General features: G+C 38.4%; 1 protein-coding gene across 2 annotated transcripts; it reads left to right on the top strand.

Moving 5' to 3' along the window:
• Positions 1-30: 30 nt before the first annotated feature.
• LOC148850076 (AP-1 complex subunit sigma-1) lies at positions 31-16,468 on the top strand. Of its 2 annotated transcripts, XM_088944821.1 has the most exons (8): positions 31-1,032; positions 3,426-3,512; positions 15,114-15,205; positions 15,335-15,443; positions 15,604-15,639; positions 15,816-15,867; positions 16,117-16,203; positions 16,285-16,468. In XM_088944821.1, exons 1-7 carry the CDS (start codon positions 1,030-1,032, stop codon positions 16,152-16,154), a joined length of 417 nt encoding a protein of 138 aa, XP_088800947.1. In that variant the 5' UTR covers positions 31-1,029; the 3' UTR covers positions 16,155-16,203; positions 16,285-16,468. The 2 variants fall into 2 exon arrangements, with proteins under 2 accessions (XP_088800947.1, XP_088800946.1); XM_088944820.1 differs by lacking the exon at positions 15,816-15,867.
• Positions 16,469-24,541: the final 8,073 nt, after the last annotated feature.

Here is a 24,541-nt window from a genome sequence, read left to right as displayed (position 1 = left end):
ATTTACACTTCCATTGTTTGGTTTTATATATGGGGAAATAATGGGAAAAGCACTGTGACGAGCTACTTCTTCGTTAGATTCATGTAAGGTGAAGAAGAGAATTCAATGACTGCAACGACGATAAGAGAGAGAGGGAAAATGAGGGAATAAAAAAACAATGGATGGTTGGAGAAACTAGTCAAAACCAATGAAACAGTTGTTGGATACGGTAGGAATGATGGAGTATAGCCGCTGTGGGATGCTTTATTTCACCAAGAGGAAGACGAACAGTAGTTCGTCGACGGAAAGCGAATACGATGAACAATGTTGCTAGTCACCATTGGAAATCAAATAGTGTCGTCAGAGACAGTAGTTCGCCAACGGAAAGCGAAGACGATGAACGAAGAGGTACTAGGGGGTAAATGATCTTGGTCACCGCCATTGGTATTTCCTATGTTTGTTGTTGAGAAGACGACGAATAATGCTTTTTTTGGGTGTAAAACAAAAGACGGAAGAAGAAGAAAAAGAAGGATAGAGGAGAGAGGGAGGAAGGGAGTGGTTGAGAGGGGGGTGCCGCTGCAGCTGCTCTACTTTTGGGTTCGAACATGGAAGGGGAGGTAGCAGATTGCCGATGGTAACGGGGAAGGCACTGGTTCTCTCCCTCCTCTGTTCGTCGTCAATGGTAACAAATGGTTTCTCAAAATTTTTCCATCCGGGTTGCACGGTTTTGATGCGACCCCAAATCCACGATTTTGGGATCTTACATCTCACATTTTTCTAGTCCCATCCCTCTATCTCCCTCAAAACAAATGAGATAAAAAAGGAATATTTTTGAAATATTAACATTTTCTCATCCCATCCGATAAACCAAACGGAGACCAATAGTTTTGAGGAAAAAAAAAGTGCAAAAATAATAATAATGGTAAGACTTGCATAACTCGTTGTTTATCGGCCTTTCTCGATCTTAAATATCTGCAAACGACAACTCGAAGTTATTGTTCAACTGGCAAGGTTCGTTGGCTGTTTTTGGATTGAGCTCGATCTATAGCCATGGTAAACGAAACTCACCCCTTCTTATTTCTTCATTCCTCCACGAATCTTAAAACGACCGTGCAACTGTAGTTTTCTTAATTTCGATAGAGCATTTCTTTGATCAGATCAGCAATTGAATCGTTCTTCACGATTTTGAATCTCGCTTCCGATACCCTGCTTTTGATGGATCAAATTTTGTTCTTTTGCGCGTTTTAGTTCCTAAGAGGATCTGTAATTTTGCATTCCAGATTCTGCAACCATTTTTTCCAGTGCTCGTTATGCTTTAAAGATGACTGGAAAATTTCTTTTAACTTGATTTTAAGCCCTAGTTCTGGATAATTTTGTTCATCTATTTTATTTTCTCTCACTTGGATCTGAAATTTCATTCCGAACATTTTCATCCCGACGGACGTTCATTTCTTTGCCGGATCTGCCCTATGAATGAATGTTTTTTCTTCTTTTGGGAGCTGGATTACAAACCCCAATTTCCTTATTTGTTTCTCCATTTTTTTCTGGTAAATGTTGTGTGTATTTGATTTTAATGTTGTTCATTCTCCGTTTAACATGCCTTGATATGTTAGTCCTTAGAAGTAAATTCGAATTCCCCTTGGTTCCTTATGGATTTATAATCTTCAGCAAACCAGTAATGGATGTTTTAAATAGGAATTCTATTGCATACCCTATTTTGCAAAAAAACGAGTCATGGACATCCAGAATGAGAAGTTATATTGACAAATTAATTCGTTATTATAAATGCTTAAGATCTGCTCATGAACTGTGCATGTCGAGTCAGTTGTTTCCTTTTCATTAACAACATCCTGAATCATTTAGTAGGGAAATTTAACATAATTTACTACAAATCTGCAAAGCTCTTTGAATGTTTATATTGGAAAATAAGGGGCTTCTCACATCAGCCAGAAAATTATCTAAACTCCTATTGTGTGACATGCTGATGCAAAGAAAATTAGTAAATTTTAGGTTATCTAACAAGGATTCCTTTTCCCTTTCTTCCTCTTTCCTTTCCTATACAATGACATAGACATGATATCCATACTGGGTTGCGTAGTTAGCATATTCAAGTGGGGTTATGGGTACACAACCTGCAATGGGGAAATTGGGAATACCATAGAGTCATTTTGAAGAAACTTTCCAGCAAATGTGTAACAATGCATAGTAGATTGGAGGCCTCCCTTTTGAGGTTCATACAATTTTCAGTTAAATCTCTTTTATTATAGATGCCTTAGAGAGCAAAAGACCATGCGTTAATCTTTGTTTGGAACTTTGGATTGGTAGGGAGTATTTTTGTTCAGGTTAAATTAGGCTTTTGCAGTGATTTTTTTTTTTTAATTTTTTGCAAGTTGAAGGGGCTAGAAGAGCTAGGGGTAGACCAAAAAGGGCAAGAGTAGAGGTAGTAAGGAATGATTTAAGTGCCAATAGTTTAACAATTGATATGACATTAAACAAAACAAACAGGATTTGTGAAGCCAATAAATTAAGAATTGAAATGGCTTGGATGATGATGATGAATCAAATTGAGATTTAAATTATATCCAATGTGAAAAGGCTTCAGCTGAAGTCTGGATCAAATTTGCATATGAAATTGCTTGATTGGTTTTGAACCATTTAAAAAGTTACATGGTAAGACTTACTTTGATGTACTAGCTAGAGCATGTGTCAAGTGCCTATACCGTTTTTTTATTAGATTGAATAAAACCTAACCGGGTTCCTTTTCAGGCTTTAGTTATTCTCATTATTTGTCCACTGCCATTTAGTCACGAGACCTTTTTTGTTTCTTTTTCTTAAATGATGAATAACATTCAGGCTGGATTTTCTGTACCAAAGTAGCTGGAGTTGAAATAGCATCGAGGCTTGATTTTCTGTAGTTGGAATTGAAATACTTTTTTTGTGGCTTCCTCACTTGAGATTATTTCTTTAAATTAGTAATTTTGAGAGTTTCTTGGACTAACATGTTTTACTTGATCATTTGTTTCTCTGGGAAGTATTTGGTTACACTACATGTGTCCTTGACATAGGGTTCCACCAATAAGAGACTATTTGTTGTTTCGCTTGAACAATTTATTCAGGTTAAAATCTCATTTGCATTTCAAATGAATAGGCTTATACTTATAGCATTCGAAGAACCCTCTATGATGATGTACTTGATCAACCCCCCCCCCCCCCCTATGATGTACACAATCTGGTTTCTTCTTGCATGAAAGATATTTCTTATTTGCTTCCTTACTTGGATCAGATGATACATTATTTTATAAGAATTCTTACTAAAAGCTCAAAGGAAATGTATTTCTTTCAGTAGCCATTCACTTATACCTTCCTTTCTCTTATTCTAGGATTGTGTATAGCTAGGAGATATGGGAAGCTTGCAGAACTAATATATGCTTTTGCATTTTTTGCAGATTCACTTTGTTCTTCTTATTAGTCGACAAGGAAAAGTGAGGTTGACAAAATGGTATTCTCCTTATTCACAAAAGGAAAGAACAAAAGTAAGTTATTTTCTTTATTCTTTTTTATCAATAACAATGAATTTTATTAATGACTGAGAAATTCAGAATTACAAAGGAAGGAGCTAAAAAATCTTAACTCCCTACTATCCAAAGTACACCCAAACCATGAAACAATTACAAAACAGCCCAAAAGATAGAGTTTCTATTCACCCATGCCTAGCTAGCCCATCTGCCAATGCATTTGCACTTCTTTTTATCCATGTACACTGAATTTCCGTGTCCTTAGTGAGCCACTTGAACTTCCTCTTTTCATTGCTGTATTTCCAGAGCATAGAGCTGTCCTCTTTTAACCAATTCACCACAATTTCAGAATCCCTTTCTATGATCAATTTTTTAATATGCATTTCCTTGACCCTTTGTATCCCTTCAAGAGCTCATAAAATCTCAGTCCTCAGGGAATCACCCACTCCAATTGGACCAGAAAACATAGCTAATAAATTCCCTTTTTCATCTCTTATCACTCCCCCTGTTCCAGATGGCCCTGGATTGCCCATGTTGCCGCCATCAAAGTTCAGTTTGGTAAACCCATGAGGTGGAGGTGTCCAACAAGAACTTGAAGTCTTCTTAATTGGAATTGAATTTGCAATCTCCTTCCAATGCCTTTTCACCTCATCAATTGAGAACACTGTAGACAATTCCAAGGTTTTGAACCAATATATCAGCCTTATGTGGATAGTCTCCAAGACTACTTCCAAGCTTCTCTCCTTATCTGAGAATGTCCTTGAGTTTCTCTCCTCCCAAACAGTCCAACATAATGTAGTCCTTACACATCTCTACATGATCTTGGCCCTTTTTGTTTGCCAACTGGGCATGGAAGTGAATAAACTTTGCACATTCAAAGGGGGAGTCCACCTGCACCCAAACAAGGAAGTAAACTATTCCGAAATAACTTTAACAAATTGACAAGAAATTAGTAAATGGTATCCAGACTCACCATCAGATTAGCAGAAGACACACCAGTGAGGGGACAAACAACTATTGGGTCTTTTTCTTTGAAGTACATCCCCTGTATTAACTCTTATTAGAAAGGGTTCCCAACAAAAACTCCCAACCTTTGGAGGTATAGGTTGACACCACACTTCTTTAGCAGGGAATGACAGTCCAATAAGGGACTCTTGAAACAGTGAGGAACTAAGATGGGAGGGAAAATGGAGGGGATGGAGTTCGTGCAGGTAGGTCAGTGGAGGAGATCCTTGAAGATAGAAGCAAAAAATCTCCTGTTCGAAGAGATGAGAATTAAGGGGAAGGTAAGCCTGAAGGTAAGGGAAGCGAAAAAGGGTACAATACTGTTGGAAGGATTAGAAGTGATCGAGTGGCTAAGAGAGTTCATAGTTGGAGCCTGTTCAAAAGGTAAGCAGATAAACTGGCAGGATTTTAGTACATTAGAAGGGAGAAGATATGTTGTTGAATGTAAGAGGAATAGAAAGGGGTTCTTCATAGCTTTGGCTGAATTCTTTGGTAAGGGACAAAGGCAACTGGTGTGTCTACCAGCAGGAAAACAGAACCAAGGTTGGGGGGAAGTTGATTGGTTGCTCAAAGAATTCTTAGCTCAAAGAGTAGTAAATGAGAAAAAAGCCTCCATAAGGGAGGAGAAGGTATATCTCAGCAACAGCAGGGTAGAACAAGGGCTAGTGGTCATGGCAAAAACAAAAGGCCATTGCAGAATGGTGGGATGTCTAGAGAGAGAGGAGTGGGATAGTAAGGTTGTGATACAAGCCAAGGAAAAGGTTAATGTTTGGAGGATAGCAGAATCTATAGCTGTGTTGTGTGGAGGAATCTTGAAAGGTGCTTTCTGGGGAGATCTTTACTCAGTAGCAATCCTGCTAAGTGGTGTGAAGCCAGAAGACATTCCACGAAAGGTAGAGGTACGAACAGAGGGGAGCTTTGTCTCCGTATGGTTAGCTTCCTCCATTGAAGTAGTGCTGTGGAAGGAGGCTCGTATGGTTGGAGGGGAGAAGGAGGAAGAAGAAACACTACGTGGACTTGTGAGAGTGGTTAATTCAAATGGGAAGGGATGTTTCACTAAAAAGGGCCAACAAATTCTGGGAAGCCAAAAAGTTATGGGGCAGTTGGAAGGTCAAACCTTGAGAAAGCAAGAAAAAATTATGACAAATGGCAGATCATTTGCACAGGTGATGTCAGGGGAAACAAACAAAAATTCACTAGTTTCGAAAGGGAGAGGGCTGAACAAGCAACCTCAGACAGGGAAGGTTGCTGGTTCGACCATTAAATCAGGGGGGCGTGACCTTTTAAGTGGTCATGTGGGACGAAATGAAGGGCCCAATCGAGTGGATCCACTTGATGAAGGGTCGGAGAAGGCATCTCAAATAAAGGCTGTAAAGGTGGGCTTCCATAGGCTTTAGCCCAAGGCCCATTACAAGATAGATGGGCTGGGAGGTACTTTCAGTAAGCACGTGACTGGGAGGAGGGACGAGCTGATAGACGAAATTAAGCGTCTATCTTCTTCTACCTTGAACCCCTCCTCTCGTTTGAACAGTTCAGGCACAAAAAAATCTCCAGATTCGCAGTCACGAGGCTCTCTACAGTGGGTCCCATCCAACCTGGCGAACCGTCTCTCACCAGATAGGCGCAACCCGAGATACCTCAAGCCTAGTGATGAGAACAGAACAGGGTTTGAAGACTGGTCGAGTGAACAAAACAACAACGACGATTCTGATAGAGACGTAACGCTAAGTCTGGGAAGTCTGTCTCTGAAAAGCAACAATGATTTTTTTGAAACAGAAAGTTTGCATACAGAGCTGTTGTTTCTAGAGGAAGAGACTGAAGAGGTAGGTGGCGAGAAGGCTATAAATGGTGAAGAAAATGGTTCTAAAGCTGTGAAAACTCCTCCTCCCTTCTTCGAGGGAGCTAACCCTGAGTCTAATGAACTACAGGATGTTGGTGGAGAGGGACAAGAATCGGCTGTGAGGATGGATGTCGGTATTCCAATGTCGGAAACACAGAGAAAGGTCTTCCAAGTGGGTAGGTCGTCAGGAAGTGATTCTTTCACCATGTCCACTTCACATCCTTGTCCAAAAAGGGAAAAGGCTTTAAAACCAGTTGCCGCCTGTCAGCAAGTCATTTCCAGTGATTCTAGTCCTACCCCCGTTCTATCAGGTATGGGTGTCAATTATGTTTTAGGTACTAACTTGTTTGCTCTGCCTGTAACAGATATCCCAGCTTCCCATCCTAGAGGTTTTGTTGTAAGAAAGTGGGTGATAGTGGAAGGAGGAGAGAGGGTGTTGGAAGGAAATAGTAAGGGGGAGGTGGATAGAATTTGGGAGTTGATCTGTACAATGATGGAGGAACAAAATAAAAAGGAAGGACTTGGAGAAAGATGTTGTAGCCAAAATAAGTGTGAGCAGGGTAAAATTCTTCCTCAGACATTGGCTGGAAAGGATGGAGAAAAGAAAGAGGATGATTGTTGTATTAGGAGGGGGGGGGGGGGAAGGAACAAATAAGAAAAAAAGATCTGAAGTGGAAAGGCTAATTTCAGACATTGAGGGGGATTTAGAATTCAGTGGTAGAGGGGATAGGAGGAGGGCCTAAAATAAGGAGAATATGGCCTCTTATTTGGTTCTTTTGCTACTTTGTCTCGATGAAAATTATTAGCTGGAATGTAAGAGGGTTAGGGAGTGCAAGGAAGAGAAGGGTGATCAAAGACCTACTCCGAAGGGAAAAACCTGATATTGTGCTGTTACAAGAATCCAAATTGATGGAATTAGATGGGAGATGGGTGAGGAGTTTTTGGAGGTCTAGAGGTTTAGGTTGGAGAAGGAACCTCAGGGGGGATTGTAACACTGTGGAGGGAGGATGTGGTGGAAGTAGTGGAAGAATTGATAGGCATATTCTCAGTTTCCATTAAGTGCAAGAATGTAGAGAATGGGTGTGTATGGGTTTTAACCAATGTTTATGGCCCTAATTCCTATAGAGAGAGGAATGAGATGTGGGAGGAACTATATGTAATCAAGGGGCTATGGGATGGTCCTTGGTGCCTAGGCAGGGATTTTAACGTCATTAGATTCTCTGATGAAACCAATAATCCCCAACAGGTAATCTCAACAAGCATGAGGAAATTTAATGGTTTTATTGAGGATTGTGATCTGAAGGAAATACCTCTGCTGCAAGCCAATTACACTTGGTCCAACCTTCAGGAAACCCCTTTGTGCTCGAAGTTGGATAGATTCCTATTTAACCTTGCCTGAGAGAATAGTTTGGAAAACTTGGTTGCTAAGGCGTTACCCAGGGTCACCTCCGATCACTGTCCTATCCAAATAGGTACTGAGTCTTTTCCTATAGGACCCAAACCTTTTAGATTTGAAAATATGTGGCTTACCCATCCATATTTTGTGAAAAAAGTGAAGGAGTGGTGGGGTGAGGAGGAGAGGGGGGTAAGATGGAAGGGGATCAAGTTCCACAAGAAATTAAAAAGGTTGAGAGCCAAAATAAAAGAGTGGAATAGAGATCAGTTTGGTAGATTTGAGGAGCAAAAATTGGGCCTAATCTCTCGAATAGAGAACTTGGATGTAAAGGAATCTCACAATGGGCTGACCGAGGAGGACATAGTGTTAAGGAGACAATTAAAAAAGGATTTAGAAGAGGTGTTATTGAGGGAAGAAATCAGTTGGAGACAAAAATCTAGACACGAGTGGATTAAGGAAGGTGATGGGAACACTAGATTCTTCCATGATTTGGCAAATGGGAGACGAAGAAATAATTTTGTGACCAAGCCAGAGATAGGAGAGGAGGTGTTTACCAACCAGGATGACATAGCTAGAAAATTTGTGGACCACTTCAAATCGATTTATAGAAGGCCATTGAGAGAGTTGATAGTCATGGAAAGGGTGGATTGGCCAAGAATTGATGGAGTGGCAAAGTGGCTGGAAAGGGATTTCGAGGAAGAAGAGATTAAGAAAGTTGTCTTTATAATGGATAGATCCAAGGCTCTGGGTCCAGATGGCTTTACAATGGGTTTTTATCAGGACTGTTGGGAGGTGTTGAAAGAGGATCTAGCTGAAGTCTTTAAAGAATTTGCAGATAATCACACTATAAGCCCTGGAATTAATGCCACCTTTTTGGCCTTGATACCTAAGAAGAATGATGCCAACCACCCAAAAGATTATAGGCCTATTAGTCTGGTGACAAGCATATATAAAATTCTGGCTAAAATGCTCTCATTGAGAATCAAAACAGTCCTCCCTACCATCATTAGTGAAACCCAGGGGGCTTTCATTCAAGGGTGACAAATAACAGATCAGATCTTAATTGCGAATGAGTGTGTGGAGGAAATGAAAAGGTCTAGTAAGAGGATTCATTTGTAAATTGGATCTTGAAAAGGCCTATGATTTGGTGGACTGGAAGTTTCTATTGGAGGTTATGCAAAACTGTGGACTTGGGGACAAGTGGTGTAGTTGGATCTTTCGGTGTATCAGTACTTGTCACTACTTTGTTCTGGTAAATGGTACGGTGAGAGACTTCTTTCCAGCTTGCAGGGGTGTCAGGCAAGGGGATCCACTTTCACCCTTCCTTTTTACCTTAGTAGCTGATGTGATTAGCAGGATCATTACTAAGGCTGACAGCGAAGATGCCATTAGGGGTTGGAGAATAGGGAGACACCAAGTCCCTGTCACCCACCTTCAGTTTGAAGATGACCTAATGAATTTTTGTGAATGAGGTATTAGTGAAAAGGTAGCAAACCTAAAGGAGATAATAAAAGGATTTGAAAGTGTCTATTTTGAGAATAAATCTGGAAAAGAGCTGCATAGTGGGTATAAGTTTGGAGGTAGGGGAGGTCGAGGCTATTGCGGAGTGTCTTGAGTGTTCCACCTCTGCTTGGCCTATGTCATATTTAGGGCTTCCTTTAGGGGCAAATTCTAGGGAGAGTAGATTTTGGACCCCAGTGATAGAAAAGTTTGAGAAGAGATTAGCTTCATGGAAGAGGAACTATATCTCTTTAGGAGGGAGAATTACCCTAATAAGACCTACCTTGGCTAACTTACCTACCTATTATTTGTCTGTCTTTAGGATACCAGTTAGGGAAGCCAGAAAACTGGAGAAATTGATGAGAGACTTCTTATGGGAGCCGGGACAAGAAAAAAAGGATCACTTGGTTAATTGGGAAAATGTGTGTAGAAGTAAAGAAGAGGGGGGCTTGGGAATTGGGAGGGTAATTAGAAAGAATCAAGCTCTGTTAGGGAAATGGTTGCGGACTTGGCCTTTGGAAAGAGAGACATTGTGGCATGAGGTGGTGGGAAGCATTCATGGGAGGTCAGAGAACGGATGGTGCTGGTGTATCGAGGCAAGCTAACCTAGCAACACCGTGGAAGGCTATTCACAACATCCTTCCTCATTTCCTCAATTTTATCAGGTATGAAGTTTGTTATGGCAACTCTGTTCTTTTTTGGGAGGATATTTGGGTAGGAGACTCACCGTTAAAGGACTTGTTCCCTTCGCTTTTTTCTATTTCTTTGTACAAAAAAGAGGTGGTCTCAAAATTTGTTTCACCTTTGGGAACACCCTTAGATCCTACTTGGGATTTTGGGTTTCGTAGAGGACTTAGGGATGCTGAAATTGAGTCTCTTTCTATTTTGCTTGGTTGTCTTAATCAGGTTTGTTTTGATCCCTCCAAGCCAGATAAGAGAGTTTGGACTCCTAGACCCATTGGAACCTTCTCTTGTGCTTCTTTCTTCAAGTCCATCTCTCAACTTTCTTCTCACCAACCCTTTCCGTCTAAAGAAATTTGGTGCAGGCCAGTCCCCCCAAAAATTGTGGCTTTTTGTTGGGAAGTATTCCATGGGGAAGTAAACACTTTAGACAACCTACAAAAGGGTAGACCTTTTCTCTGTATTTCTCCTAATTGGTGTATCCTCTGTAGAGCTCACGGTGAGGATTGTTACCATCTACTAGTATCTTGTCCCTTTTCTGTAGACCTTTGGGCTTGGCTACTTTCGTTGTTTGGGGGTAGTTGGAGTCTACCAACAGAAGTTCACATGCTCTTCAACCATTCTACCTTTTATTGGCCTACAAAAACAGGGAGAATTATGTGGAGATGTGCTTGTGTTGCTTTGACTTGGACTCTTTGGGAAGAAAGGAATCTCAGAATTTTTCAAGACAAGGAAAGGAACAACCAAGATTTGAAAGACTATGTTAAACAGGGCAATACATTGGCTGAAGACCTTGGAAATCTTCCATCAATTCTCCTTTAATGACCTTTGGAGAAATTGGTCAGCAGTAGCAAGGTGCTCATCTTTAAAGGACAAATCAATTACAAGCTGGCCTCCTCCACCCGAAGGCTCAATAAAGTTGAACTTTGATGGAAGCAGCATGGGTAATCCAGGATTATTCGGAGTGGGGGGTGCTTTGAGAAATGAGAAGGGAGAGATTTTGTTGCTCTACTCAGGTCCCTTGGGAATTGGGAACTCCATCAGGGTAGAACTCTTAGCTGCTGTACAAGGGGTGCAATTTGCAAACCAGCTAGGGGTACAACACCTAATAATCGAGGGGGATTCCAAAGTGGTGGTGGGTTGGTTAAAAAATTCTGAAGAGGCTATGTGGCGATACAAGAATGAAATGAAGAAATTTAGTTGGTTGACAAGGAATATGTTGGTCACTGTACAGTGGGTGGGGAGATCAGCAAATACTTTGTCAGATGTGTTAGCTAAGCAAGGGGTAAATAGGGAAGAATTATTTTGGGCTCAGTTGTGATTATTGTTTTTTTCCTAGTTTACTTGTAAGACTCAAGGAGGGGCTGCAGCTCGTGCCTCTTGTTGGGATGATGTATGAACTCACTCTAAAGTTGCTTCTGAATCAATAAACTTATTATTATTCATAAAAAAAAACGACAGTCCAATAGGAGGAGGTAAAAGGAGCTTAAAGAAAGAGGCACAAGTATAAGCACCCGAGGGAGTGAGTGTCCAAATTCTATTGTTTGTCTTTGATGGCTCCAAGAAAACCCCTTCAAGAGAGGATAATAAGGCTGAGATACAATCTAACTTTGTATCCTTGACATCCCTTTTCAAACCCAGATTCCAACTGAAACCGGAGGGTGAGTTAAAAGGTACAAGGAAAGAGGAAACTGGTTCATTTTTAAGGGTAGAGATAACAAAGATGCCTGGAAATTGGTCCTTCAAAGAGGAATCCCCAACCCATATATGTTCCCAAAAATTAATAAGATTACTTGAGTGCAAATCATACCTGATCCATGGGAAGAACAAGGGAAATATAGTTTGAATAGCTTTCCATGGAGATGCTCTTGTAATCCGTGCTAAGATCCCAAAGTCCCATCCATTTTCTTTGTTTGTGCCATTACTGCTATTTATCTAAAAATGCATTTAACAGTATCATCCTAATTATATGGATTTTTAGATAGAAATATATGGCAACATCTAGTTCCCTGACAACCATGGTTTTTCTAGCCATCTAAGCCTTTCTTCTGTTGATTTGTAATTTGGAAAATTTATTCTGATATGTATTTGGGATGATTCTGTTATGATAGTCTGCGGGTGATGCCTCATCATCTGATAGGTTGCATTTTATTTTCTTTTTTAATGAAAATTTATTTGACCATTAAAAAAAGCTTTTCTTCTGTTGATGATTATGTTCAGATGCAACTGCCTCTATTTTGTATGTTTCTTCTAGTAAATTGATAAGTAATAGAACATTTCTCTAATTCTAATTTTGAGAAGCACAAAGCAGTTTCGAAACAACAAGACTCCTTCATATGCCAGAAATAGGTTGGTTCATCTAATTGACCCAGGGACCTTCTTGGTGGCAACATGTTTTAGGAACCGAAAGAGCTGGCGTGGCCATCTATCTACTGATCTATCCTCTACTCATGGAATACTTTTTTTTTTTCTTAAAACCATTTATTGTTTTCCCAAAATAAGCACTTTGGCACTTGAAAATATCGCTTGGTTAAAAAGGTCAATGGAAGCTTGGGTGCAGGCCAATGTGGACTGGGGGATTTAATACATGGGCAGTTCATATATTATCTGGTCCATTGTATAATGATTAAGATTGGCCACATTGCCCATCCATGTGGAAGAAAAGGGTAGGTCATTTAGTGAAGAATTCTAATTGGCCCAATTGGGGGTTCTTTTTTTTTATGTGTTTGTGTGTGTGGGTGGGGGACTACATACCTCTCGGACAGTTTCACAATGAAATTCTATAACCGGGGATGTCATTTTATCAGACAGTATCTGTTGAAGGTTTTTGAAGGGTTCCATGCAAGGGCTGCTTTGGAAAGGTGTCTTAATTCAACCTTTATCACCCTGGTCCCAAAAAAGGAAGGGGCCTTAGAGCTGAAAGATTTTAGGTCCACCAGTCTCTTGGGTAGTGTATATAAAATCCTTGCAAAAGTTTTAGCCACAAGGCTGAAAAAAGTGATGCGCCAAATTATTTATCCTTCAGTCCTTCCCAAGGAGCTTTTGTGGCAGGGAGACATTCTTGATGGGGTTCTTATTGCTAATGAGTTGGTCGACTTGCGGAAAAGGGAAGGTAGAGAAGGTCTAGTCCTCAAGGTGGACATAGAAAATGCTTTCGATCATGTTAGCTGGAGTTTTCGGGACTATATGTATACTGAATAGAATGAATTTTAAATCCAAATGGAGAAGTTGGATCATGGTTTGTGTTACCACACCCACCTCTATTCTCTTCAATGGTGTCTCTTGTGGAATTTCAAAAGCTCAAGAGGCTTAAGGTAAGGAAACCCTTTGTCTCCTTTCCTCTTCAATATAGTGTGGGAAACTTTGAGCAAGCTCACACTTGTAGGGCAGTAGCTGGTGGATTTATCAAGGGTTTTGAGTAGGGGAGGGTATAAAACAGATCTCTCTACTTTAGTTTGCTGATGATACCTCTCTCTGTCTCTGTCTCTGTCTCTCTCTCTCTCGTGATGCTTCAGCTGATCAATTGACTTATGTTTTACACTTTTACTCTAAGATGGTTTGGAGCTGTTTTGGGCCTCAAAATCAATCTCTCTAAGAGTGAAATAATGTTGACAGAGGAATGAGTTTCAGATACCTGGATGGCTAACATTTTGGGCTGCAAACTTGGGCTTGCCTCTTGGTGTAAAAAGTAACTCTACGAGGACTTGGGATTCAGTCATTGAAAGATTTGATAGGAAATTGATCATGTGGAAATCAAAATATTTGTCAAAAAGAGGTAAACTTACATTGAAATAGAATGTTTTGTCTTCACTCCCTGTTTATTGTCTGTCCTTATTTAAAATCCTTGCAAGCGTTGCAAAGCTTCTAGAAAAGAAAATGAGGACCTTTTATTGGGCTGGTTGGAGAAATAAATTTAAATTCAACTTGATGAATTGGAAATCTGTGTGTCAACCAAGGAAAGTTGGTGGTTTAGGCATAAAACATGTTAAATCTGTTAACAAGGCCTTTCTTGGTAAATGGTGCTGGAGATTCAGTGAAGAAAGAAACAGCCTCTGGAGAAGGATCATTGTAGTTATGTATGGGCTCACAAACCTTGAATGGGACTCAGGTCCTGGTCTTCTCCCAAGGGGTTATGCTCTTTGGAGTAATATTATTGTTGTTCTTCCTGATTTCTTGAAGGGCATAAGATACAAAGTTGGCAAAGGTAATGGTGTTGGGGCATTGCTCTGTGTGAAAGGCTCCCCTCTCTTTTTGACTGAGTTGAGTTGATGAATGGAGAAGCAGTTTAGAGCCCTACTTCTAGAAAAAATCTCAATGATTGGGAAATCAGTCCAATGACCGAGTTGCTAAGCCTCATTCAAAGCATAAAACCTAATCCTCAAACTGATGATGAAAAATTTGGTCTTGGGAGAACTCAGGTATTTTTTTCAATTCAGTCTTTCTACATCAACCTCTCAGCTAGGGAAAGGCTTTGATTTCCCTTGGGCTTTAATCTGGAATTTCCACATCCTGTTGAAAATAGCCTTCCTGGTTTAGAATGCAGCTCATGGTAGATGATTAACTTCAGACCAGCTGATCAGAAGGGAGACATATATTCCTAGTATCTTGTGTCCTTTATGCAGCGAGGTTCCTGAATCCTCCAATCACCTATTCATCCACTGTATCTTTGCCCATCAGTTGTGGGCAATGGCCTGGTCCTGTTTTGGTTTACATTCTTGCTCGCCCTGAATCAGTTTTTCAGCTTCTGCAGGGTGGATTGAGCATAAGGGGCCAAATGTTATGGAGGATTTTTCTGGATGCTGTCTTGTGGTCTTTTTGCAAAGAAAGAAATAGACACATTTATTACAACAAATGTTCATATTTAGGTTCAGTTAAGAACAACCTTATAGGTTTTTCATGCTCCTGCATCCTGGTTGGGTGTACAAAGAACTTTTCAGGATATCCAGCTTATTTCTTTTTTGCAAGCTGGACCTTTTATTGAGTGATTAGTCAGATCTTTTTGTATATTCCCATTGTGCAGGCTCTCATTGTACATGGGCTGATGTAATTGGCTTTTACCATTAATACAATCAATTATATATATATATATATATATATATATATATATATATATAATATTTTAATCCTGTGGTTGTGGCCTGAATATGGCATAGTTATTACTGCTCTTAACTTTACGTGGGTTTATAATTTTGTTAAGGTAATCCGAGAGCTCAGTGGAGTGATTCTCACACGAGGTCCCAAGCTTTGTAACTTTGTGGAGTGGAGAGGACACAAAGTTGTGTACAAAAGGTAAAGCACAAATTCCAGTTTTGGTTTTGGATTCCAAATAACTTAAGGGCAACCCCTTTTGGAAGAAGCATTACTGGCTTCTTGGCAGAATTTCAATCCATTTATTTCCTATAAGCATCATTTGTGCAGGTATGCCAGCCTCTATTTCTGCATGTGTATTGATCAGGATGACAATGAATTAGAGATCCTTGAAATAATTCACCACTTTGTTGAGATACTGGATCGCTATTTTGGCAGTGTGAGTACACTTAACAGCAAAGCATAAATTATATAGTTTTTTGATTGACTATTATTTTTGGATGAATAATGAGATTTTGATTCTGTTAAAAAGAATTTGATTGACTATTATTAACTAGATGTTTATGGAACTTTCCTTTTTTTCTTTGCACCTTCATTAGGTCTGTGAGTTGGACTTGATCTTCAACTTTCATAAGGTATTTTCTTTGATCCTTATCTATGATTAGAGGTCAAATGATTTTTTATTTCTTTTTTCCATGTCTGAAGGATGATAATTTTATCAATATATAAGCTATATAAAGGATTCCTGTATGGAATGCAGAACTAGCTATAGATTTTAATATGATGACAGATGACCATCCTATCATGCCAGGTGTCTCGCTTTAATCAAAACCCCACCACTTTATCTAGGAGTCATATAGAAGGTATTCCATTATTTGAATAGTTCCGATTAATGCACAACTAAACCATATATAATATAGGCATTTAAGATGAAGTAAAACTTGTATAATGACATGGGTGCGAGTAATTCCCATTATTTGAATAGTTCCAATTAATGCACAACTAAACCATATATAATATAGCCATTTAAGATGAAGTAAAACTTGTATAATGACATGGGTGCGAGTAATTTCTTTCTTCTTTTTCTTTGTGTGCATGTGCAAATTTGATAGGCCTACTACATATTGGACGAGATCTTAATTGCTGGTGAACTTCAAGAATCAAGTAAAAAAACAGTTGCACGGCTTATAGCTGCCCAGGTATTTTTCATTCCCATTCATGATGCTGTTGATCCCTAAAATGCCTACAGTTGTTGAGTGAAATAGATTCTTGGGCTGCAGGATTCGTTGGTCGAGACTGCCAAAGAGCAAGCAAGTTCATTGAGCAATATGATTGCGCATGCTACCAAATAGAGTATCTAAATGTTGTTCTCATTGTCCACAATACATTGCAACCTCTCTTTATGCTGTCTGTTTTAATACTTCTATATTTTTTATTAATGAAATACACAAATTTTCTTGTGCATATCATGTCTTATGATGGATCATAAATATTGTTCTTATCTATTTTTTAAAAGAGGTAAAAAGGCTATTCCATATTGCAATAGCCATTTGATCAACTAGGCCTATTGATTTTCTAGTTAGTAAGACTGTAAGAGTTGCAAATCCAACTGCATCTGCTTTTAAAAAATATTCTTTATATTCACATTTGTGTCACTTGTGGCATGCGTACACCATAGCTTTGACTTTGATATGATACTACCTAGTACATTATTTTTTTCAATATCATGTGTAATAAAATATATATATCCCAATGGTGATATTACCGTATTTCAAGAGAAAAAAGTTGTGAAAATACATAGGGAGAGGCCGATTTTCTGCAAATATACTCTACAAATTTGCAAGTAGCTTTCCAAGGAACAACCAATTTATAACTTACACATAAATTAAGGGACACGTTTTCTGTTAAGAATGGAGGAAGAAATACCATTGAATTGAATTAGGGGGCGGGGATAATCAATTCCATGAAAGGTAGATTTAATTGGTAATCTGGTATCATTTTTTATCCTCGTTTGCAGGGACCCTTGCAGTTGTAATCCATAAATCAATTTCCTGACTGCAACACTTTCGTCAGAAGTGAATTTAGTTTTCATGTCAGAGGGGGTATATGCCTCAATGCCTCATATTGAGAATGCCATTGCTATATGAGCCTATTTTATTTCACAATACACGTTACAGGGGATTAAGGGGTAGGAGTGTAGGACAAAGCAGGGTGCAGGTCCACTGACCTTACAACGGAGAGCCTAGAGGATTCCATATCTTAAGATTAGATCCCCAAAGGGGGCGTTGACAACACGGTTGGTTTATCTACTGATGGTGATTCGGTACCCGGTTGGTTATGGTTATGGTTACCAGTTAATTGGTTGATTAAATCGGTTCAGCCCACGAAATGTTGACATTGTCAAACTTATCCCATTTACATGTATAATAGGTCGTTATACCATCAAATAATTGTTTTTTTTAAACCAAAATAAGAACTGACAGCTCTGTTTAGAGAATAAATGTAGAGCCATCAACAAATACGCTACTCTTCCATTAAAATTAAGGCTGCAACTTGGGCTGGGTTGGCCGAAACCCAACCTTAACCCAATCCAAAAAAGTTGGGTCGGGTCGGGTCGAGTTGATGTTCAGGTTGGGGTTAGGATTGAAATTCATGAACCCAGCTTTACTTTGGGTTGGGTTAGGGTTAACCCCTTAGCCAACCCAAACCCGACTCTATAATATATGTCATATGTAATACAATATACATTGATTTGTTTAGATGCATGATATTTGTATAACCCCCACCACATAGTATTATGTATTTCTTTTAAGATAATCACTTCACTTAATCCTAATCAGAAAGACTAAAACCTAAATAACATTATTTTATGTTTTTTGAAAATTTTATTCTTCATCTCCTCTGTTGTTTTCCGCCCCAAAAAGACCTATCGTAAGCCATAACTCATAATAAACTATAGTCATTTATAACACTTGTTTTTCTGAATTTTGTACTAAAAGAACAAAAAAATAACGTCAACAAAAAAATACTAATGAAACATAGGATTAATATATGTGTGAAAGTTAGAGTTAAGATCTAAAATCGAGAAATTCTATGAGGTTTTAACAAACAAATACTAATGAAACATAGGATTAATATATGTGTGAAAGTTGAGTTAAGATTTAAAATCGAGAAATTCTATGAGGTTTTAAAGGATGGGAAGAAGGTTGGGTTGGGCCCAACCCAAGCCCAACCCAACCCAAACTCAACCCGAAATTGACTTCGGATTGGGTTGGGTTGAGTTAGGGTTGAAGGAATTTAGTTAGGATTGGATTGGTTGGGTTGAAGGTCGGGTTGAAGTTTAGAACTTAGGGTTGGGCTAGGGTTGGCTTCAACACGACCTAACCCGGCCCGACTTGCAGCTCTAATTAAAATACGCAATGGAATTTCTGATTTCTCAGGGAGCTATTGTGGGCTTGTGGCAATGTGTAATTGTTCACCGATCTTACAATCCATATGGGATCCGGGGTAAGACCATGATGCAGCTTCCTGTTTCTCATTTCCCAAATCAGACGAAGAGCAATGGTCACTTTGTGCATATACTCTTCCCTTTCTTGTTTTGACAGGTGAGAAGGAAGTGTCTAAAACCACCTCTGACTCTGAATGTGTATATGAGGCAAAGTTGCCTGAAAATTCATTTCATGAAGGCCCACCTGCAATCCATACGGCCCTTGCAAGAGGGCAAGAGAAAAACAGATGATGTATATTTTCAAGTTCCATATAACAAAGAACGCAATGCTTTTCATCTTTCTTTAAGAATGTCAATTTGTCCCTAGTGGGTAGGGCGTCCCTGTAAAGCTTCCATAGGAACAGTTGAAAGTTGAAACCTGAAAGGAATCTTGAGGTTCCATACAGATCTCCATGGAGTCACATGGTGTGAAATAGATGGTACGCTTCTTGTAAAACATCTGTAAGAAGACTTTTTGGAGTAGAGAAAAGAACCGGAATGCTTCCAAAGGAATTGATCATGATTGAGGTGTGGTTGGGTTCTACTTTCATAACTGAGAGAGTAGTTGTGTTGTATGCGGTGCCTGTATCCCCCAGGCATAGAACGGATCCATGGGTCATCAAAGATATTGACTGCCATCTTTGGCTTGCCATAAAGTCGTATTTGAGATACTTGGTTGTGGTTAGTATTTGCCTCCACCATTCAGAGAGACCTGACTTGGGTAGACCTTGTTTTCAAATACTTAGATTTTGGCTCAATTAAGAGTCTCCAGATTTGTTCTGCAAACATCAATTGTTTCATTGCAGACAGCCTCAGGAAACCTAAATCCCCCCTCTTTCTTGGGTCAACATAAATTTTCCCAGTTAAGGATATGAATAGTTTCTTTTCTTTTTTACTACACTCCCTTTCCACCCGAAATGCCATTACAAAAATTCCATTGCTGAGTGGTCGAGGACATGGAATATACTGGCAAGGCTTGAGCAACAGCCCTGTACCATTGTTGTTCGACCCGCTTGGGCATGGAAGCTTTCCACATTGATAGCTTGTTCTTTAGAGGTCTTTGTAGGCTTGTATTAATGGACATTTGAAGTTTTGAACCACACAACATTGTGACTGAATCACCAAAACAGTTTTATGTCCATCTCAGCCCAATAACATTGATTACCACGGATCCTTCATCCTTATCTCTCTCCATGCGAACATCTTTCCAAGCTCAGATACGGTGCTGAAGAGTTGAAGTTCACCACATACCACTTAATGAAGGTACCGACTCAGGGGGTGATCATGGGCCTTGGGATGGGCTGGGCCGTGCTAGGAATGACCATCTTCATTTCATTGTACTTATATTTTTCCTAAAATTAACATCTAATTTGTTATACGTGCACAAAATTAAAACGCAGATGAAGAATGCTCCTCTAGTTTCCATGGTTGTAACTTGTAAGTCAGAAGAGACATGCTTTTAAATCACTACCATCTTGTTCTGATAGAGGCCCAAAATTGATTACTGTTCCATGAAATCATGCTATTCAACATGAAACCACGAATGCTATTTTGTCCCTAAAAACAGATCACGTCAGCAAAAGATATAACACGTTTTATATCATGTTAACAAAAAAAAAATGAAAACATTGTTCAATTTTATAAGGAAAATACCCTTATTTCCGAAACCAAAAAAAAAAAAAAAGATGCTTTTAAAAACAGAAGCAACTTTTCATTCCCCAAAAAACTAACTTGGTACACAAACTCTCATGGATTTATACTAATCAACATTCACACGGACTTGCGTGTAAAATATTAATAAAAAGTAAAAGCAAGAAAGTTGAATTTCCTTTGTCAACTAAGGATGTTGCAGGAAATTCGTCGCACTAATTTTCCTTATTTAGAAAGTTATGAATGACAAGTCCTAGATCTAGCAAAGATTCATCTATTAATTTAGTATTTTATCAAAAATAAAAATTAAAAAAGAAATGATATTGTTTCTGCCTTTTATTATGATCGGAACCTATCTTTCACAATCGTGTTATCTTAAAATATGAATGGATAAACGATTGGTTAAAGAACATAAATATAAATATGAAAACGAAATGCATTTTGGCTTATAAAAATTACAAAAAAAAAAAACAAAGAGAAATAAAGGAAAAACTACTTTTATCTTTGGTGGGCTTCTCCTCAACAATAATAACAAGCAATAGAAAGGTCACCAGTTACCTTAAAGCATTTTGAAAATAGTTGGACAGTCTAGTTGATGCAAATTCTGGTCCCCAATCCCTATTATAAGTGAAAATTTAGCAGTGTCGATATTAATAATTTTGCATTTCTTCAAACCAATTATAAGGATAAAAAAATGAAACCCAGATTTATTTATCGAAATCACGACCAAGAAAACTGTTCATGTCCCTGAAAAAAATGGTTTTTGTGTTTGAAAGGGGAACTTCTTTGTCATATTTCAGTCATTAAAAGAAAAAATTCTAGATAAGTACCCTATACTTTAGACTTTAAAATCCAATAATATCCGAACTTTCATTTTCCACAATCTAATACCTTTCATTAATGGACCATCAGTTATGTATATCACATGACCTCACGTGTCATTTAAGACTTTTGAAAATATTAAAATTACCCTTAAAAATAAAATACACTGTTAAATACAGGGCTCCCCACTGGGCACGGCCATGGCCAGAACTAGTGTATTTTGAATATAAAAGACCATCGATTTAGTATTTCAAGCTCACTGCAGAATGTATTGCCATGAAAAAAAATGGAACTCGCCAATATTTTCTTCTCTCACGTTATCTTCTTCTGAACTGCTTATAAGAAAACACAAAATCTCCCGAACTAAATAATATATAAGACCATCTTTCTCTGGGGCTACTAAACTCCCACATTACTCTTCTGATTCTCCCCATGCTAAACTAAGCCCAACACTGCAATTTGCTCCCTGCTTCTACACTCCCAGAATTACATTATCAATCTCGTGAAGCATTGGATGAATCATCACTGGATTCCCCTGATTCTGGACTATCTACCATCTCCTGAATTGAATCAACATGCTAAACTAAGCCTAACACTGCAATTTGCTCCCTGCTTCTACACTCCCAGAATTACATTATCAATCTCGTGAAGCATTGGATGAATCATCACTGGATTCCCCTGATTCTGGACTATCTACCATCTTCAGATAAATAAAATATCTTCCCAAAAAGGGCCTGAACAACAACCTTTCGTTTTAAACCCTTTTTCCGAGTATCCTGACATCCATTACCACTGGACCTTTTTTCTCACACAATCCGACTTGAGATATTTAAAATTTCAGCAGCCTGGGCATCATCCAGCATAGAAGCTTTTCTGAGTTGAATTAGGTCAGCACCCAAATCTTCTTCTGAATCCACGGCAAGTCTTCCTCTACTTCCTCCTCCTCTTATTCTACTGGCTTCTCTGTTCTAGAGTTTGCTTGTTGCTGAACTGAAGCTTCTTTGCCATTGTTGAAACCTGGAGAGAGGTTCTGCATCTATGCTGATAATTAGGCATAGATAAGGATGAAGGTTTAGGGAAGATGGATAAACCACTCTTTGGAGGCGCATGGAAGCGCAGGTTAGTAATACTGGCAGACGAAGCTCTGAGCAGCTGTGAACAACAAGCCGTTGCTTCTAAATTTCTGCGTTCTTCCTCTCTAATCTCTCCACCTCCTCCCTTTTCTTTTTAATTTCTGGTACAAAAGCAAACAGCCAAGTTTCTTGTTGTTTTAATGGTGGATTGGTGACTAAATTTCGTCATTTTCAAGTCTTTCCTTTGTAAAATAAATCCAAACCGCTTCTTTATTCTTGAGAAACAAAACCAACTTCCTCAAATCTTTCACCCTAGGAAAAACCACTTCCACTTGGAAGTTGGAACCCATAAAAAATCATCCACCGACCACTCCACACCATGGACCATGGTGGTCGCAAAACCGCTATAAAAAACCACCCATCCCTCGTTCTTAACCTTCATCACTTCACTTCCTTCTTAATTTTTACCGTCTCTCATTTGCTCGCCAGTTCCTTTATAAATGGATTTCATTATCTCTTCCAAGAACCAACCGACTTTCTCAGTCCGAAAAGATTGACTACTCTGGAGATCAGGAAGACCTTGAAACCCAAAACCCCATCACAAGCCACCTGTATCTAAAACCCTCTCACGCCTCCGAAACCCTGGACTACAAAGACGACGTCCTTCGGCGCATCCGCCACCACAAGCGTGTAAACAAGGTTCAAAACGCTCTCCATGCGCTCCTGAGTTCACCTTTCTCAGGAGGGGCAGATAATGCCCCCATCCGCGAGCAGAGGTGGCTGGACGACTCTTTCTCTGCTCCGTAGTAGTCGGTTAGTTCCTTGCAGTCCTTCACGAGGGAAGAGAAAGATAACAACTGTAGCTGTGGCGGCAACTTCTGTAGTCGCAGAAAGTGGTGGCAGTGATGGAAAGTTGGAGTTTGAAAAGTTCTCTCTTCTGTCTGGATTCATTTGATAAAGAAAATTAGATGAAACTTAAAACGGGCATTGGTGTCTTTTTACATGATACTTAACGGTTGTCGCAAAATAAAAGTTAGGTACTAAATTATTGTATTTTAAAGTTTGAATTTTAAATTGGCATCCGGCATAAAGTATAAAATACCTATCGAGAATTTTTCCTTAAAATAAAACAGAAAAAAAAAAAAACTTAATTATTATCTATTGGCTGTGCCAACCGATATTGAATTAGGATTTTATCTCTTGGTTGCGCCAACATCTGATTTGAGTGATTCAATCATTAAACTGTTCAACCTGGTCACTCTGAATCATAAGTTGTACACTTAATGTATGTATAAATTTTTGGAGGTCATAACTTTATATTTTGATGTCCAATTGGGGTGATATATATATATATATATATATATATATTTTTTTTTTTTTTCATTTTAGGTAATTTTTCAAAATTTATATGTCTAAAGATGTTGTGGATGTCTTGCCTTGCTATTTTCGTAAAAAAAACTCTTTTTTGATATCAAATCATAATTTTTAATATTTTTATAAATAAAAATTAAATATAAAACAATACATATATTATATATAAACATAATTATTTACTATTTATTAATAAAATATATATTTACTCATACACATAATTTGACTCATTCAACTCGAACAATCAAATCAATGATTCATGACCCAAAGGCAAAAGTAGGCCAGCCTCGAGGTCAGTTTTTAAAATATTGAAATGGGAGATTTTTAATGTACCCCTGAAAAACATTGCAATCCAGTGAGACAATTTTATGAATACCAAATCCGTGTTATACTATACTTGCTAATTAGTAAGGTACAGGTACAATTTGATGAGTCATGACCAAGGGCAAAAAGAAGCTGGAAGACTTGGGCCACTACAATGTTTATGAATACCAACTCCGAGTTATACTATACTTGCTAGTTAGTTAAGGCATGATCTGAAGATTTCAGTGACAGCTAAGACCACCGATAGGACTGAGTGGATTTATTTAGGCCAAAATTGTCTAAATTTTCAGTTTTATTTAAATAAGATAAAATAAAAAAATATTGATGAAATATTTAATATTTAATGAAGCTATTTTATACGAAATAACATAAAAATTTTAAAAGGCTCCAAATGGTCAGAATTTTTCAAAATTTAAAACCTTAATTTTATGATGACACTTGGGCAATTTTGGTTTGAAGGAAAAGGTAGGGAAAGTAGATTTTTCTATACAAAGTTTGTAAATGTTTCTCTACATTTTCTTTCTTTTTCCTACTTTTTCCTTCAAACCAAATGCGGTATTAGACATCCATGGCTAAAAATATTAATATATTAAATTATAATTTAACCAAGAATCGCATTTTAATTGTGATTAGTACAGCCAACAGAGTGTCAATGTGTCATCTTGTGCGTGGATATCAACTAGCAAGGGGGATTAGTTTAATGGTATTTGGTTGAAAACTTTAATGTAACAATGTAACGGTAGTGTTGAAAATAAACGTTTGCCAAAAAGTGAGTAATAAAATTAGGAAAAATGACATTCTTTCTAATTT

This window comes from Nelumbo lutea, chromosome 5 (assembly GCF_056320005.1).
Source record: "Nelumbo lutea isolate HS-2025 chromosome 5, American lotus-T2T, whole genome shotgun sequence".
NCBI lineage: Eukaryota > Viridiplantae > Streptophyta > Magnoliopsida > Proteales > Nelumbonaceae > Nelumbo > Nelumbo lutea.
This window is presented reverse-complemented; position numbering and strand designations above follow the sequence as displayed.